This window comes from Balearica regulorum, chromosome 2 (genome assembly GCF_011004875.1).
Source record: "Balearica regulorum gibbericeps isolate bBalReg1 chromosome 2, bBalReg1.pri, whole genome shotgun sequence".
In the NCBI taxonomy this organism is placed as follows: Eukaryota; Metazoa; Chordata; class Aves; order Gruiformes; family Gruidae; genus Balearica; species Balearica regulorum.
In genome coordinates, this window is record NC_046185.1 from 112,954,650 (window position 1) to 112,973,238 (window position 18,589).

The following is an 18,589-nucleotide window of genomic DNA, read 5'->3' on the forward strand; positions in this document are numbered from 1 at the left end:
TGTCTTTTCATCTAATGATTGAAGTAGTTCAGAAAAATCTCCTTCCAGAGACAATTGCTGGATGAGTGGAGTATTTATTATCATCCATACATCTATAATAAGGTGATACAGATCAGAAATGGAGTCTGGGGAAGGGCCAAAGAAAGTTTTGCTGGGATCTGGATGCACAGGTTAACTTGTCTCCAAACTCTGCCATTTGCTTATAGATCTTATAAATGCTGCAGAGATACATTTCTGGAATAAAATTAAATAAACAAACCTGGAACACAACTTTTCAGATATGCAGAAGAATACACTAGCCATGGCTAATTAACAATCTCTTAAGCCAGTCAAAGCCATTTACAGGTAGAACTGTTTTAATTCACTCCAGGGACTGCTTCCCCCTGCATCTGACAAAAACCCTTTTAGGATGAATAATAATATAACTGGAGCTGTTGTAAATGAGATTTTCTTCCTGCAAATAGAAATATATGTTGCAAATTCTCAGTGTGCTGTTCTTACTAATTTTGATGAGAGAAGTGCTGGCATTCCCAAAGCTCTGATGCAGATCAGTTTGGGATTTCTTGGAACAATTTATGGATGATGGTAAGAAACAGAAAAGAAGTCAGGACCAATCTAGCTCAATTAAGAACAAACCATGTGTTAAGAAAGAAGAGTGGAGAGATTTGAATAAGGATCCTTGAAAATTGAAAGCTAGGGATATCTTCAGAGAGTTCCTAGGTTTAAAACCTGACCTTAGACTCCACGATTGAAAGCAACAGATGCTACAAAGTCTTGACAGGGGGGTCCTTTTTGAAGTTTGGATTAATCCTTTGCTATGGTGTATAGTTTTTCTTGTTAAAGTGCCTCTCCTGTGGCCAGAGATCACATCATCCCCTGCAGACCCTGGCTTTTCAGGACACGTCTGGTGGGTCTAGGGCTAGTAGCAACAGCTGGGCAGTGCTGCTCTTACAGGTCATCTTCTGTACCCCTGGAAGCAGACACCTGGTTGCTCTAAATTGTTATTGCTTCCTTGAAATCAGTGAGTGTTGAGACAAGATCTGCTGCAGGAGAGGATGCTTCCAACCTCCATAGCCCAGCCCCAGGTGACTAGGAGGAAAAATCTACTGATATTTAGAAAAACGCTGTGTCAGATATTAAACCAGCACAATTAGTCCACAATGGTTTACGTACATTTGTCTTCTTGAAGAACAAATCCTATGACCTTTGAAATAAACTGTATTTATTATTTTGCATGTATATATTATCTTGCATTTCATGGCCTTTCTAAATTAGGGGCACGCACAATCAGAATAGTTATGGCTAGTCTCTTTCTCAAAATTTTAAGCATTTCAGGATTAGGATTACACATCTTTCACTACACTCCTCCTCCTAGCCCACATGAACGGTGGAAGCGATGGCACTGCATAAATGTGCAATAGGACTAGGAATAAATACAAACGGAGTAGCTAGATGATGCTATAATGTGCTTATAATGTCATTATTAGCCAATTCATGAGCAAAGAGTAATTTATGGAATCAAACTCATGCTATGCAGCTGTTCCCTTTACAAGTGCCTAACTTGTGAGAGGAACTCACAATGGGTGAAGAATTCCGCAATGAAGGCAAGATTGCTGTGGAATGGTTTTAAAAACAGAAAAAGAGAGATTAATTGTCACAATATTAATTTTTATTGTTATGCAAATGAAAGGTGTGGTTTTCTAGATTCTCACTGTAAATACTAGGAATACCATAAATATATTTGATGGGAAAGAGGAGGGGTATGGATAATTGCATGTGGAGGAATACACTTTTTAAGCAAAGAGGTTGGCTTTTCTTTCAGAACAGATCCAAAAGATGTCCTGCTGAAAGCCTTTCTGCTCTTTTTAGCTGCCTGTTAAAAGGGCAGATATTTCTGGTTCTGGCCTGTGACCTTCTGACTGTGAAGATGAAATGGGTCAAGCACATCTATGCCCAGATTTTTCCAAAGCAATTTTCAATGATCTCTGAATGGTGACCTCAGATAGACTAAGGGAGCCTGAATTTTGGCTAATAGTGGTTCGTACTTTCAGAAAATTACATGCTTCTAAAGAGTCTAAGTTTGCAAGCCTCTTTATTTTTTTATTTTTTTAAATTGCATTATGGGAGTTTTTCCACTTCTGGAGTGAAAGCTCATACGTTGTCAGCATGATTCTTCAAAATTCATCTTCTGTACCATTCCCTGTGCTTTTCAGCATTCATGCCTAATGCTGGAATTGGTACTGTATATACAGCCTATCAAGATACCGTTGCTGCCTAAATGATACAACTTAAAGCCAATTTCTTTGTGCAGCCCGTTTTGTGATGGGTCCAGGTTGGCAGTTATCCTCACCGGGGGGAGGGAGCTGTGGATCCCTGCAGCCCTGGACATGCAGAAACTCATTCTTGGATCTCAAGAAAGCTTTGTCCTTCTCATCGCTCTGGTCTTTTCCTCAAGTATGTATTTTATTGACACTCCAACTGTGTAAAAAGTAAAAATGATTGGCATTAACTAAGTGTTACTTACTCAGTCCTACTCCCATCTCCTAACCCTAGAGGATTTTGGATCTCGTCATGTCTTATCTCCTTTCGCAGCCTCAAACCTGCTAAGATTCACCCAAAGGCAAGAGTAATTCCAGGTATTCTCTCTCTAGCATTATTTTTTTGACTGTATTTGAAGCTCATTTCTCTAATTCCTTCTTTTCCAGGGAAGAGGACTTGGAGGGGGGAAGCAACATACCTCCTCCCTGCAGAAGTCCAGCACAGACATCCGTACCCCACGGGTGCTACCCAGGAGCAAATTTCATACAGAAGCATCACTGATGCTCATTCTGTGAGCAAGCTCTGCAGGCTCATTGTTAGTGCTGCATCCCCTTGTAAGGCTCATTTTGGGGGGTTTCAGAGCCTGGGGTGTCAACCCAGCTGTTCACTGAATGAAGTCAGTGGGTCGGACAGATGTCCAGGGGAAGAAAGCGAAGCCAGTGCCAAGCACTGTCTACCTGTACGTAGTGCTGTGAAGCCAGATACGTTCAAATAATGAAGCTGAAATCCAAGGGCACCATTCAGATAAAATGCTTCTCAGTGATGGAACCGGTATTCTGTGCCAGAATGTAAGCACAGGTTCACATATGTTAGCATGTTAATGACTGAGAGAGAAGTGTTGATCTGAAGCTATGGCAGTGAAGGAAAATGAAAAAAAAAATTACATCTATATTTGGTTTTAATAATGAGAGTTTTGATTAAAAGTAAATTCTTAAATCTTTAAATATAGAAGGTGTATGGGTTTTAATTTCAGATATTTATTAACATTTTCCTCTGGGCTATATTTTTACAGGGTTTGGCACCACTTTTTTTTTATGAAAATGTTTTTTCTTTGGATGTATATTTTCCACTGTGTTCCTTACTTCCCTTGTCTTGTGATTCTGACAGGCAGCTCTCCTCTCTGTGACCCACACCCAAAGAGCAGTAAGACTTACAGAAACTGCCCTGATGATTTACCAAGTATTTTTCTGCCCATTATATCCTGACCTAAACTGCTAGCACACCACCAACCAGGTGTTGTTTATAAAGTGAGATTTAAAATTCAGGTCCTGTACATCTGAAACAATTTAATTTCTCAAGCTGCTTTCCCATAATTGCTAATCTGTTTGTCTTGACTGGCATTGAATTTGGGCCCATACATTCTGCCTCCCAAAATCCGCAATTGCAGTGCGATTTCAACTCCTGAGCTGTCCTGTGGTTTCATTTGGATAACCTTCATTTCCCACTCCAATTTGCCACTGCAGTAACTATTAAAGCAGTGTGCTTATGACGGGGGTGTCTTTTATCTGCCACATCTGGGGTGTGAGTTGTGAGTCTCCATACATTGCTCCTTGTAGAGCTCTGTGAGGCAAAAGTCGCTGTGTTGCTCCGAAGCAGTTGATATCTATATTGTAATTATTATTGCAATGGAGATGGCTGCAAGACATCTGCCATTTTTTTCTCTTATCAATATTGTAAAATAAACTCTTATGGATCAGTGTCTCTTCTAATTTTATTGCTTTACATGAATGAAGAGTGCTCAGAAAAGCAGAAATGTGTGATGAGAAACCATGCTGCTGATGAGTCAGAAGAGATGCAGAATTCTTATTTTTCTGACTAACATTTTGGGTGAACAGGGATCATCACCAGGCAAAAATGGTGATGTAGCAGTAGTGGTAATACTTATCGTCTCCCTTCCCCTTTGAGATTTTACGTTCAAAAATCACCACTCTGTTAGGAGTATTTTTCTATGAATGACTGATCATCACTGCTATTCAAGGGTGAAACTGAATTGAAATCTCATTTTAAAATAACACCAAATGAACAATAACACAACAAACACAGGGGGAAAACAAGCAGGGTAAATTGTAGTAAATGATTCTTCACCTTTAAACAACATCTATTTCAGGCTAAGGTGTCAGCAATGCACAGAGAGAAATGTGCTTTGATACACATCTTAATGGGGAAATTTTCTCATAAGAGACATTTACAGTAAATGTTATATGTGACAGACAGGGAGTATGGAGAGATCAGCCTGATTGTTTGCTGATAATTACTTTCCAAAATCTAGCTGATGGAGAGCAACACACACATTCATAAACCAGCCAGTGAAAAAGCCATTTCTGGCTGTTGTTTGAGGCCGTTAAATGGGGCAAAGGCAACACAGGTCAACTGACTGACGAGGAAGAGAGCGGCTGTAGGGCTGAGTACAGCCCACACATCTTCATCCTCCTCATCCACCAGCATGAGCCAAAAAAAAAAAAAAAAAAAGCATTTTCAGGCTTGGTGATGGGGGAATCTACTATCGTTGTATTGGACAACAGGGGACAAAAAGGCACGGGAAAGTGTCCTCCCTCCCCCTAATAGGCCAAATGCAACCAAATACACTCTGTGCTGCTGATCCATGCTACCTTGGTTATCTTTTGGTGAAAAAAATGCATGAGTGATCAAAGTTAACACCACCTCTTTTCATGATTTTTTTATTATTAAAGTGGTGTGATCTGTTTGGAATCAGATGCCAAAGTGGCCAGAAAGAAAAACTCTGAAGAAGATGTGAAAAATTACTTCAAAGAATTTGGGAGCCCTGTGCACACTGGGATTTTGTTTTGATCTTTCACCAGCCTAACAAGAGACTGTCTGCAATCTTTTGGATAAAAGTTTCCTTGGTTGCTAGGATGTGCTTGCTTTGTTTTTCTGCTTTTGTTTTGTATTTTTTTTTCTTTCTTTTTAAAAGATGCTTATGTGAGAATTAAGTAAGCACCTACCTTTACATAGGTCACAATTTTGTAATAAATAGTTACTGCTGCAGTTAGTATGTTAAATCTCCTTAGGAAAATGTACTGTGCATGTCTGGGACTGGGCAGATGTCAGAAATACAAGGTCTCCAGAAACATAGCTGGACTTACTAGGTGTATGAAACACTTTCTTTTGGCAGGTACAAGACCTTCCGGCTTGTGTTTTGTATCAATCTGAAAAATCAATGAAAAGTATTACATAGAACAGCTCCCTGTAGAAGAATATAGGTGCAGGCTCAGAGCCTGAAGTTCCAGTGTTTTGCTCTGTATTGCTTTGCTGTGTTTGCCGCTGGGTTTCTATTCTTCATATCAGGGAACTCCGTGCTTGGGAAAACAGCAGAAATAAATGCCGGAAGCGAATTTGGGGCCACAGTATGTAGGAAGGTTGACTTTGCTAACCTTGAATGACCTGAGCTGAGCAATTCTGTATTTGGAAGATTTTGGGGTGCTTGAATATCAAGAGAGGATGGACAGTTTTGTTGCAACTACCCTCTAGTTTTGACCACAAGTCATAATTTCAGGAACGAGATCAAAACCCTGAAACCAGTCTGGAGCCAGTTTATTACTGTTGGCTGCTACACTGAGGTAGGAATGAGCGATGGATAGGAGGAGGATGCTGAGAGGAGCTCAATGGCAAGTCAACGCATATTACTTGCATTTGGTTGTGTGGGCGCTGTGAGCCCAACATGGCTGCCGGCCACACCAGCAAGCTCACCTCCAGGCCAGCCGGGGTGCAAGACCCTGAACCGCAGCATCCTATTACTGTGCTGAAGTCCCATGATGCTGCAGACCCAAAACCAAAATGAGAGGCATTGTAGGAGCTTGGAAACCGGGAACGACTCTGACCTGGTGGAAATTTCTAGGGGAATAAGTGGGTGCCTCACGCTCTCCAGCTGTACGAGGGGGACTTGTGCTGGTAGCTGCCACGGCCATCAGCTGCCACAGCAGTGGCAGCTTCTGGAAATCTTCACGCCCGTTATCTTCTTGATGTTTTTTATTACCTAGAGGAACTGCCTCATCGCCAGGAGACAACGTTGCCCGCCCTGCGGGGGGCCCAAAAGACGCCTCCCCGGGGGTCCGGGGGCGGGCCGCAGGGGGGTGTGGGGAGGGGGGCATGGCTCACCTGAGGCCGTGGCGGCGGCCCCGCCTCTCCCCGCTGTGTCTTTAAGGCCCTCCTCCTCCTTCTCACTCTCCTCCTACTCCTCGCCCTCCCTTCATCCATCCCTGCCTTCGCCGCTGCCGGTCGCCGCCGCCGGGCTCTGCCTCGCCCGCGTTTCCCCCCCTCCTAACCTCCCCATCCCCGCCGCCAGCCATGGCCGACATGAAAACCGGCATCTTCGCCAAAAACGTCCAGAAACGCCTCAACCGCGCCCAGGAGAAGGTGAGTCGCGGGGCGGGACGGGGGGAGCTGGGGAAGGGCGGCCTCGCCCTGGCGGGCAAAAGAGGGGGGGGGCGGTTGCGGTGGCGGTGCCCGGGGTCCGCTCGCCCCCCGCGACTGCCGTTGCGGCTTCCCCTCTCCCTGCCCGCAGGGGTGCGGAGCCGCCTCCGGGAGGGGGGGCGGTTGGGGGGGGGGGGGGGCGTGTTATTATGTAACTGGCCCATTTAACCGCTCCAGTCGCCCCCCGCCCGGCCGTACCGGTGTTTCCGGCGTCCCGCCGGCGGGTCGCTCCCCTCTGGGGCGCGGAGGGTGTGCTGATGTCCACCTGCCGCAGGCCCGAGCGAAACGCCGCTTCCTCGCCCTTCACGGAGAGCCGGGCTCCCCTCGGGGGGTGGGGGGGCTAGGCCGAGGTGGCTGTGCACCGCGGCGGGGTGGCCGGGCTGCCGCCCCGGGCAGCGCGGGGAAATAAGGGTTTGCCTCGCCTCGCCTCACCGTCCGCCGCTAGCCCTCCTAAGAGGATTGCATTTCCTTTAATATCCGCGCCGGCTCATCCCCGGCTGAAACGATCCTTCTTGCCGCGCTCGCTCGGCAGCTGAGCCAGCCGGCCGCAGCGGTGTGACAGAAACACGCGGGGGGCCAGAGCAGGGAGTGCTGGCAGAGGCCCTCGCCTTCATTAGTAGCTGCTTCGGTTTTGGGGAGCTTCACAAAATGTCATAAATCGGGTCAAAATGTTGTGCAGCTGATGGCGTTCATTGCTTAGAAAACTCGATGCTGATTCTTGTGTTTACTGTAGCCTGGGAATGAGCAACCGGCAAAGTCAGGGAGAATTTGCAGGAGTTTCTGCTCAAAGATAAGGGCTTTGTTGGCCATTGTTTATTTTGTTCATCTTCACTAATAAAAGCAATAGACATAAATGTTCCACACAAGTAACTCCTGTTTAGCTGTTGGGTGTCTCGGAACAGGACCACAGATACAGAGATCAAACCAAGCAGAATAGCATTTGTGTGTGACTATATATAGCATTCGTATTGGCTATTAGTATGGTTTGTTATAAAGCTGTTCTGAGTGTGAATTTGGGAGGCACAGTTGTCAGCAAGTGTTGCAAGTCATCTCTTTTGAGGGCTAATAAAACCTTTATACCCCTCTAGCATGTATCCTGTGTTGTTACATGCCCTGTGTAATAGGGCTCTGGAGAATTAAAAGAGATTATTTTATGACCATTATTTCTCATACTTCACTGCCTATAAATCCCTACTTTCTTTTTGCCGTACGTTGAGGTCTGCAGAGCTCTAAGGGAATAAAAATTGCAACAATTAATGTGCAGAAAAGTCTCATATGTAATCATGTCATTATTTAAGAATGCTAATAGTTGAGGCTGTCACAGGCAAGTGATGGATTTTTCCCTTTCAAATACTCCTATCTAGCTCACAAGGTCATAAAGTACTAGACTCTTCATTACCGAAGTCATGATGCATTTCCATTCTTCCAGTTTTGGACTGCAACTGTTTGAGTAAAACATACTCTTTTAACAGTTTGAAGAGATCTATGGTCTGAGTTGAGTAGGGTTGGTGGTTGGAGTAGAAGCCTGAAAATAGCATTTGTTTCTTTGTGTCTTTGTCAGCGTTGTTACGATTAGCCATCCAGTAAAGCATTGGTGTGAATCTTAAAAATCATATGTACTGCTTCCAAGTGTGTCTGTTCAAACATGGAAGGTCTTGTTTAGAGAAATGTGCAATACCAGACAGCACAGCTTAATCTGAGTACGTGGTGTCCTGGCAAAGACTGCTTATGTGCCAGCTCCAGGGTAGCTGCCTTGAGCCCAACAGTTGCGTGTGAATTGGGGATGCTGGTGGGCTCTGATGGCTGGGCTGCTCTACCTTTGCTTCAGTGATCAGCCACACTAATGAGGGGAAAATTTCTCTGGTTTGATCTGTGTGTATGGCAATTGGCCATCTGGCAATTTTGGCCTCATTAAGGCACCTGTGGTGGTTACTTCTTATGTTGATGGGTCTAAACATTGGTTATTTACAGGGAATGAAAGCTGTTAGTGACCTGGCACAGAGTAGGTCACAGTACCATGTAGCTCTGTATCCTTACTTCCCTCTTCATGGCATACATGTGTAGTTATTGCATGAGCTGTGCACATCTACACTCTCCTGCCTACTCTTCTGGGTAGCTTTGAGTTCCTTTATGATTATACAACATTAAATCCTTTGTTATTTTTGCTAAAACTTTACTTTAAAAAAATAATAATAAAAGGCCCCCAAATGGGATGATACAGATTGATTGTTTCTTGTTTGCTTGCTTTGGGTACTTGTTGTCATCAAGTACAGTGTATCTAGGAGTTAAGTCTAAGATTTACCTGATTTCTGATGGTGTGAATAAGGATGACATTGTGACAGGTGTGTAATATCACACTGGCTTACAGATTTTTAAATAGATTCTAAGTTGTTTTATCTTGTTGCTTATGTTGGATTTAGACACCTTCAGTTTACTTAATGTGTCGTTATATTCAATTGCATTTATACATAGTTTCCTATTTGTTATTGATGTAACATAATATATTAAAAACATGGAGTAGCTGTAAAACAAACCTTCATCTATGGCAACTATTCTTCTAACAATGCTATCATTATCTTCAGTTCCTTGTAGTCTAGGAGAAATTTTATTTGTACGGTGTAGGTAGTGCATGTGCCCATATACGTGTGTGTAGTCACTATTTCTATGACAAAAGCTAAATAACTGACATGAAAACATCTCACATGGGGCAAATTTATCTGTCTTGCACTAGAAGTGTTAAACTTGAGTTATGTGGATGCATCCTATTTTCCTAGTTTAAACAAAAGTAATCATCCCTCTGTGATGGAGCAGACTTGATAACATCAATAATACTGTTTTTTCTTATCAGATTCCAGAAATAGTTAGATTACTCTAACTGTGGAAATGGGTAAAGTAAATGTGTCAATGGCTTGATATGGCAAATGACATTTAAAAAAAAATGTAAAGCTAAAGTAAGTAAGAAATCACACAATCATAAAGTGAAGGGGAAGAAGGCAATTGTCCAAAATGGGCTGGACCAGGCTAGTATTGAAAATGAAACACAGCTTTAAACAACTAGAATTAATAATTGGTCACTCCATTTTTCACATCATCCAGAAGATAGTACTTTGGTGGCACATATGCCTTGGCACCCTGATTTTTGAATCGGTGAGTGTCCCATCTACTAAATCAGACTGTTCTTCACTGCATTTCTTCAATGACTCTTCCTCCAAAATTCAGGAAGTGTGGACATGCTGAGCTTGCAGCACCTGCTGCAAGCTGCCAACAGTCAGCTGAAGAATCTGGATTAAAGTTTGGAAAGTATCAGAGCAACTTAAGAGCCTACATCCCAGTCATAACAGTAAATGAAACACTGATGCATTTAAATGTCTGTTTATACTGAAACCTGAACAGATGTGTCCATAACTGAGGCTGGCTATATCTTTAGGTTCCTCTAGAAATTGGAATTTAAGCTGCTAACCCTATTTCTAACACTAATTATCTCCTTGTCCTCTATTCCATAACCCAACACCTCTAAGTGAATAGCATAGTTCAGCTGGAAGGCACCTGCAATGTCCATCTAGTCCAACTCCCCAACCACTTCAGGGTTGACCGCAAGTTAAAGCATGGTATTAAGAGCACTGTTCAAATGCCTCTTAAACACTGAGAGGTGTGGGGCACCAACCACTTCTCCAGGAAGCCTCTGCCAAGGTTTGACCACCTCCTTGGTAAGGAAATGTTTCCTCATGTCAAGTCTGAACCTCCCCTGATGGATGCAGCTTGGAGCCATTCCCCTGCACCCTGGCTGTCGGTCCCAGGTAGAAGATATCACCACCTCCTTCTCTGCTTCCCCTCCGCAGGAAGCTGGAGAGAGCAGCGAGGTTGCTCCTCAGCCTCCTTCTCTCCAAACTAGACAAGCCCAGAGTCCTCAGCCACTCCTCAGAGGACATGCCTGCCAGCCCCTTCACCACCTTTGGTGCCCTCCTTGGGACACCTTCAAGTACCTTAACATCATTTTAAGCTGTGGGACCCAGAACCGCACACGATACTCGAGGTGAGGCCGCACCAGTGCTAATTACAGCAGGATAATCACCTCTTTTGACCGGCTGGTTATGCTGTGTCTGATGCACCCCAGGATGCAGTTTGCCCTCTTGGCTGCCAGGGCACACTGCTGACTCCTGTTGAGCCTCCTGTCACCCAGCACTCTCAGACCCCTTTCTGCAGGGCTGATCTCCAGCCAGTCCCCTCCCAGTTTAGATTTGTGTCATGGGTTACTCGGCCCCAGGTGCAGAATCTGGCATTTGGTCTTGTTCAGTTTCATGCCATTGGTTGCCCAATGCTCCAACCTATCGAGATCCCTCTGCAAAGCCACTTCTCCCTTGAGACAGTCAATGGCACCTCCTAGTTTAGGATCATCAGCAAACTTACTAATGCCACGTTCAACTCCTGCCTCCAGATGGTTGACAAAAATATTGGACAGAACGGGCCCTAGAATTGAGCCCTGAGGAACACTGCTGGTGACTGGTTGCCATCCAGATGTAGCCCCATTCACTACAACCCTTTGAGCCCTGCCCTTCAGCCAGTTCTTTACCCAGTGTACTGTATACCTGCTCATCTCACAGTTGGACAACTTATCCAGAAGAATGGTGTGAAGGACAGTATCAAAAGCCTTATTAAAACCCAGAAAAACTACATCCACTGCCTTCCCTTCATCCACTAGTGGGTGATCTTATCATAGATGAATATTAAATTAGTTAAACAGGACTTTCCCTTTGTGAACCTATATCAGCTCTGCCTGATGACTGTATTATTCTTTAAATGCCTGTCAATAACACCCAGCATGACCGTCTCCCTAATTTTTCCAGAACTGAGGTTAGACTAACAGGTCTGTACTTTCCTTGATCTTCCCTCACTCAGTTCTTGTAAACTGGAATAACGTTGGCTAGCTTCCAGTCAGTGGGGACCTCCTCAGACTCCGAAGACTTTTTTGTAGATGATTAAAAGGGGTCCTGCTCTAACATCTACTAGCTCCTTCAGTATTCTGGGATGAATCCCATCAGGCCCCATGGACTTAAGAACATTCAACTGATACAACTGGTTGCTTACAATTTCAGTGTCTACAAATGGAAAGGTATTGTTCTGACAGTCATGGTCCTCCAACTCAGAGGACTGGGCAGTCGAAGAAAGCCCCATGGACATTGGCTCTGGTGCATAGAGGGTATGGATAATAGTGGTGCTCTCTGGGCTGAAGGGTTCATTTCTGCAATGGCAGGAGAGAAGAGTAAAAGCATGAGGTTTGTCCTCTGGAGCTGGGTGGCAGAGGAGGTGGCAGGGATGCCCAGAGCTGTGCTTGCTGCATGGCCACCAAAGGCAGGGACAGCCTCCTGGGCACAGGGACTGCCTCAGGGCCAGCACCCCAAAGGCAGGCAGGCCTGCCTGCCTTCACCAGAAGGATGGTGGGCAGAGGGGTGGCAGGCAGGGCTGCGGTGGGCAGGGCTGTGCATGTGGGGCCCTGTCACCCCCCACATCACAGTGCCACTGCCCAGCAATGCAGCAGTCACCAATGCCCCAGGGCAGGATACATGGAGCATCCTCCTGTGTGCCACTGCCAGAGCTGGCCCACGGGCAGCTCGAAGCCATCTGAGAGTTAAGTTCTGGAGGAGCCGGTGGAATTCCTTGGTGGAGGCTGAGGGAGGAAGAAGGGAAGCTGGACGAGCCTGCTGGACGGAGATTCTCCATTGCAAGACCAGCCCCTGGCAGGGCCACCTTCAAAGACCATCGGATGGATGGATGGATGGATGGAAATCCTGCTTCAGCCTTGGAGGAACAGACGCAAGCCCCTCAGGAGACGAGAACCAACAACAAGGCCTGGAGGTGCCCAGGGCTATCAGGCCTTTTCCGCTGGATAGCTGTGGCCAGAGCAAGGGAATGCCTCCTTGAGAAGCGCTGCAGAGCTCGCCGTCCTCATCCCCTGTGGAGCCAGGGGCAGCAGCCGTAAGAAAGGGGAGGATGCAGAGAGGTTGCCAAGGGGTCCCGGTGCTTTGGAGCACCCGCTGGTGTCCCACTGGACACCTTGCCCCCAAGGTCGATCAGGCTGGGGGCTCTTGGCCACTCTGGGAAGCCCCTGAGATGGCTGCAGGCTGAGGGAGACCAGGGCTTGGGCATCTCTCTCCTGGGAGGCGTGACCAGCCTGCCTGTGGGAGGAGGAGGAGGAGGAGGAGGAGGTCGGTCTTGCTCACGTGCTCAGGGAATAGCCGATCGCCAGCGCCGCTGGGGTCAGGAAGGAATTTTCCCCCGGGGCAGATTGGCACTGGTCCCCGGGGGTTTTTTGCCTTCCTCTGCAGCACTGAGCATGACCACTTGTTGTCAGGGCTCCTCCACTCCATTTGGGCTCGGTCACTGCCTGCTGCTCATGCACCACGAAGATGGCCTCTCGTGCCCTGCAGCTGGGGGGAGGAAGGCTTTTTTTTCCCCCCGGTGGGCGAGCAAGTGTCCCCGGGGGTTTTTTGCCTTCCTCCGCGGCTTTGAGCACCGGCCCCTTGCCAGGCCTGCTTTGGGCCATTTTGGCCAGGTGCCTGTTGCTCATGCTCCACGAAGGTGGCCCTCGTGCCCCGCATCCGGGGGGAGGAAGCTTTCTAGAGCCGCAGGGCGGGCCCCAAGGGAGGCCCCCGGGCCTTGCTTCTTGTCCTCTGTAGCATTGAGCAGAGCCCCTTGGCGGGGCTCCTCTGGCCCCTTCCTGCTAGGGTCTTGCCTGCTGCTCTTGCACCTCCAAGGTGCCACTCTCTCGGCCCCTGGCTCTTTCGGGCTCGCTTGCCCGGTGCACCTTCGTCGTGGGAGCGAGCTCTGCTCTTCCCTTGGCTCCCTTTCCCCAGGGGTTCTTGCTTCTGCAAGACAGCCTGTGTTTTTGGAAGGGCTCCAGCCTTGCTGCACCACCAGCAGCAGCAGCTGCCACTTTGCAGCTCTCCCTGCGGGCAATCCAAGCGCAGGGCAGGCGCAAGAGCGCTTTTCACGCATCGCCGGCCAAGAAGCACAGCACAGCGCAGCAAGCTTGGGAATGCCAAAAGTATGCTTTTGTCATCGCTACGCACCAATCTTTGCAAAATAGCCCACGGTACCACACACCTCCGCCTCTTCTTCCTCGTCTTCTTCTACGTTGTCTTCTTCTTCTGGGGTGTGTGTGTGGTCGGTCCTGAGCCTCCTCCTTCACGCTCGCTCTCTTCGGGAAACAGGGACTGATTGTCCTGGATTGCTGCTGCTCCTTTCTGCAGCTCCGTGCCTTGCCTTTGCCAGACTGCAAGGCATGTTTTTTCCTAAGCAGAAGAATGCGTCAGCCTGCTCCTGGCTACACATGCGCATTGTCCTCACGATTGTGAGCACTGGCTCTGGATGCATTCAGGAAAAGACCATAAAATAAAATCCTGCTTGCTCTTGTAACTTTTGTGTGATGTGTTCTTGAAAGTGGTTTTGGAGCTGAACAAGCCCTGGCATTTCAGGCAAGTAAGAGTCTCATCATTACGCGACTCGTGGTGAGCGTGTAGAATAAAACAGAATAGGGAAGGGAAGGGAGAAAGGGGATGCTCTTCTGTGCCTGAAAAGCGCTGACCTAGGTCTGAGGGCTCCATCCAGGAGAGGGGCTCTCTGCAGTGCAGGTGCCAGGCCCATCCAGGAGACAGGGGCAGGGACGGGCACACCTACAAGATGGCTCAGGCAGGGACTGAAGGCCGCAGGCTGAGCTGAGACACGTCCCCGGGGCCCTTGGCAGGAGACGGTGCAGGTGGGGGTCCCGGGGGAGGCCGGTCCCAGCCATTGAGGCCCATGAGCACCCCCAGGAGCCCGACAGCAGGAGACCTGCACTGCTCAGATGCTCTCCTGTAGACATCGACGCTTGGCCACGCTGGAGACAGAGTCTTGGGCCAGATGGACCTTCTCTCTGAGGGACTACTCTTGTTCGCAGGCTCTTGTGTTTTAGTAGGTTGGGTTTTTAAAGGAACACAGCTCGGGCATTTCTAAAAATGAGTACAAGGAGCAAAGGACATATCCCCAGGGAAATGAACAAGTATTGCTTACCTCAAAAGTATAATTTGCAAGCGTTTAGTTGAGTAGTATGTCCTGCTTCAGAGTGAGGGCTTGATCTCTGAGGCTTGCTGGTGTCAGAGGTGTGAGGTTTTTTCCATCCAGCTTAACTGGATGAACATAAAGGCTTTCAAAAAATGAATTTCATAGTTGCTTTTTGTGCATTTGTAGAGATGGTCCTGTTCTTTCAAGTTGATTCACAGCTCTCACACCATTAGGAGGTACGTGCCTCCTTCCTACAACATGGCAGAGTTACTGCCTGCGTTGATACATGGTTCTTGGTATTCAGTGCCTTCTGCTAGTGTAGGGCTGGGAAGAAATGGCGTCAGAGATTTCCTCAGAGTGTACTGGTAGGGAAAGGAGGAGTTAGGAAGAAGCATAGCATAGAACCAGCAGGGTTCAGCTGGAGGGGACTTATGATGACCATCTAGTCCAACTGCCTGACCAATTCAGGGCTGACCAGAAATTAAAGCATGGCATTAAGGGCATTGTCCTAATGCCTCTTAAACACTTGACAGGCATGGGGCATCGACCATCTCTCCAGGAAACTTCTTCCAGGGGTTGACCAGCTCTTCATAATAAACACTGTTGGTGCTGCTCCAGCACTTCTGAAACTCGGGTTCAGTGAGGCTTATTCCTGGGCGTTTCTTTAGTAGCTCCTGAAAATCCAGCTAATGTCGTTCTTTGGTGTTGAGCTTCTAGTCAGTAGTATATTCAGTTTCATCCACAAGTTAAAGGAGTAAATACTCCAGTTTGTGAGAACTTTTGAGGCTTAGCTAGCGTTTAAAGTGCTGTAAAGGAGAAGATTCCATAAAGGAAAAGAAAACATACTGTCCTGGTTCTGGCAAGGATAGAATTAATTTCCCAAGAAGCCAAGACAGGTGAGCTAAGCTGGCTGGGGGCTATTCCATACCATGTGACGTCATGCTCACCATAAAAAGGGGCTAGTCGGGCAGGGGCGGGTTCGGCGTTTCGGCGTGGCTCCGGGACGGGTCGAGCGTCCGGTCGGTCAGTCTTCGGATTGGTAAAATCGTTCTCTGTTATCACCCATCGTTACTATCTGTTATCAGCACTGTTGTTGATTGTTTCCCTCTCCCTTGCTGTCCCAGTAACCTGCCCTTATCCCAACCCTCGAGGCTTTGCCGTTGTTTTTCCGTTCTCCTCCCCATCCTGCCGGGGGAGGAGTGAGCGAGCGGCACGTGGCACTGAGCTACCGGCTGGGGCTAAACCACGTCAGTCCTTTTTGGTGCACAACGTGGGGCTCGAGGGGTTGTGATAACGACAAGTCTGACCCAAGTGTGTTAAAACAAAGTTGTTATAAGCATTTATAATGTTATTGAAACAGTTGCTGGTCATAATGATGTTCTGTTTGGTCACATGGCTCTGGTTTGTAAACCCGTGTTTACTCTATGCAATCCCTGCAGTGCTGTTTATCACCTCTGGGAGAGGGGTTCCTGTTCTCATGTTGTTGTATTGTGTGATAATGACTTATGATAAGATATCATTGACAGTCATGGGTCTGAGCTGGTATGTGTATGTAGCATTTTGGTCAGGCCCGTACCTCGGTCAGTATCTTTCAGAATTGATTAATAATTGGACCCAATCTATGGGGAAGACAGGGGGGGATACCTTCTCCCACTCTTTCACCTCCTCTTTTCCCTTTTGGTTGGTTACAACAATTTTTGAGTATTTTGAATACCCTTGGAATGTTCATGCCAGTATATTCCTATTGTTAGGTCTCCTGAATGCTTTCCCACTCCTGTTCAGGGTTAGCAAAAATCTTTTCAAGAGTACCACCCAGGGATATTCCCCAAGACTGAATGGTCAGGGCTGGCATGGCATGTGGGAGAGTATGGGCGGGTATCTAGAGACCTTTTCACCCTCAATGGTTTGGAGCTTCACTCCTGAACAACTGCAAGACCCTGATAAAATGGTAGAATATTTGAAAGGAAAATGCTGTGGGGATTCTAAGGAGACACAACTTGCTGCGCTGTGCTGGGCCCTGGCCACAATCTATCAAACACTGCTGGATAGTAGACAGCACCATCCAGAGGGAGAGAGCGGACCCACAGGCACTGCAGCTGCCCGGGCCCCCGCAACAGGCACTGCAGCTGCCCGGGCCCCCGCAACAGGCACTGCAGCTGCCCGGGCCCCCGCAACAGGCACTGTAGTCGAGCCAAAAGATCAACCCACACCAGTATCAGTTGCCCCTATACACAAAAAGAAATACACAAGGAAATCGGTTTGCTTAGTGAAAGATGATGATGAATGGGGGCCATCACAAGAACAAGAAGAAGAGCCAGAACCAGAAGTGATTACTCGATCCCTGTCCCTGAGTGAGCTGCGAGATATGCGGAAAGATTTCAGCTGCCTTCCAGGGGAGCATATTATTACCTGGTTGCTCTGCTGCTGGGATAACGGGGCCAGTAGCCTGGAACTGGAGGGCAGGGAGGCCAAGCAGCTGGGATCCTTGTCTAGGGAAGGGGGCATTGACAAAGCAATTGGGAAGAAGGCACAGGCCCTTAGCCTCTGGAGGCGCCTCCTGTCAAGTGTGAGGGAAAGGTATCCTTTCAGCGAAGATGTCGTATGTCGGCCAGGCAAGCGGACCACTATGGAGAGAGGTATTCAATATCTGAGGGAATTAGCTGTGCAGGAGATGGTTTATTATGATCCGGACAATGCACAGTTGCCCACAGACCCCAATGAAGTCCAGTGTACCCGACCCATGTGGCGAAAATTTGTGCGAAGTGCACCATCATCGTACGCCAACTCACTGGCAGTAATTGACTGGAAGAGTGAAGAGCCACCCACGGTGGACGAAGTGGCTGGCCGACTCCGGCAGTATGAAGAGAGCCTTTCTTCTTTCCTAGTCTTGGCTGTGGAGAAACTGTCTCAGGACGTCCGGCAGCTCAAAGAGGATATATCTTACTCCCCACCTGTACAGACCCGCATTTCAGCTGTTAGGAGTAAGCGTTTTTCTGCTCCAGAGAGGGGATATAGAGCATACACACCACGAGGTATCCTGTGGTTTTACCTGCGTGACCACGGAGAAGACACGAGGAAATGGGATGGGAAGCCCACCTCAACCCTGCGGGCACGCGTACATGAGCTACAAGGCAAGACAGCTGTAAGAAGGGACTCTTCCAGAAAGGATGCTGCTCCAGTTTCCACCGGGCAGCCCCCCAGACCAAGTGAAAGGCCAGATCGCACTTATGATCCTCTTGAAGGGACTTCTAAGTCCTTTTTGCAAGAGGTGAGTAGTGACTATGATGAGCAGGACTAGAGGGGCCGTGCCTCCAGCCAGGTGGAGGAAAGGGACAATAGGGTGTATTGGACTGTGTGGATCTGATGGCCTGACACATCGGACCTGCAGGAGTACAAAGCCTTAGTGGACACAGGTGCACAGTGTACCCTAATGCCATCGAACTATGAAGGGGTGGAACCCATCTCTATTTCTGGTGTGACGGGGGGATCCCAGCAGTTGACTCTGTTGGAGGCTGAAGTAAGTCTAACTGGGAATGAGTGGCAAAAGCACCCCATTGTGACTGGGCCGGAGGCTCCGTGCATCCTGGGCATAGACTACCTCTGGAAAGGGTATTTCAAAGACCCAGAAGGTTACAGGTGGGCTTTTGGAATAGCTGCCTTAGAAGCAGAGGAAATTGAAGCATTGTCTAGTTTGCCTGGTCTCTCGGAGGACCCTTCTGTTGTAGGGTTGCTGAAGGTTGAAGAGCAACAGGTGCCGATTGCTACTACAACTGTGCACCGGCGGCAATACCGCACCAACAGA

The 18,589-nt window shown here is 47.6% G+C and overlaps 1 protein-coding gene across 4 annotated transcripts in view; it reads left to right on the top strand.

The window, feature by feature from the left end:
- The first annotated feature begins 6,489 nt into the window (after positions 1 to 6,489).
- The window catches only part of AMPH (amphiphysin), a 136,024-nt gene continuing 123,924 nt past the window's right edge, over positions 6,490 to 18,589 (top strand). For 2 of the 4 annotated variants that reach the window (XM_075745356.1, XM_075745357.1), the window contains exon 1: positions 6,516 to 6,693. In XM_075745356.1, coding sequence (XP_075601471.1) covers positions 6,625 to 6,693 — 69 coding nt within the window. In that variant the 5' untranslated portion in view covers positions 6,516 to 6,624. Of the gene's footprint in view, positions 6,694 to 18,589 lie in introns of all 4 variants that reach the window. The other 2 variants (XM_075745358.1, XM_075745359.1) reach the window with 2 other exon arrangements.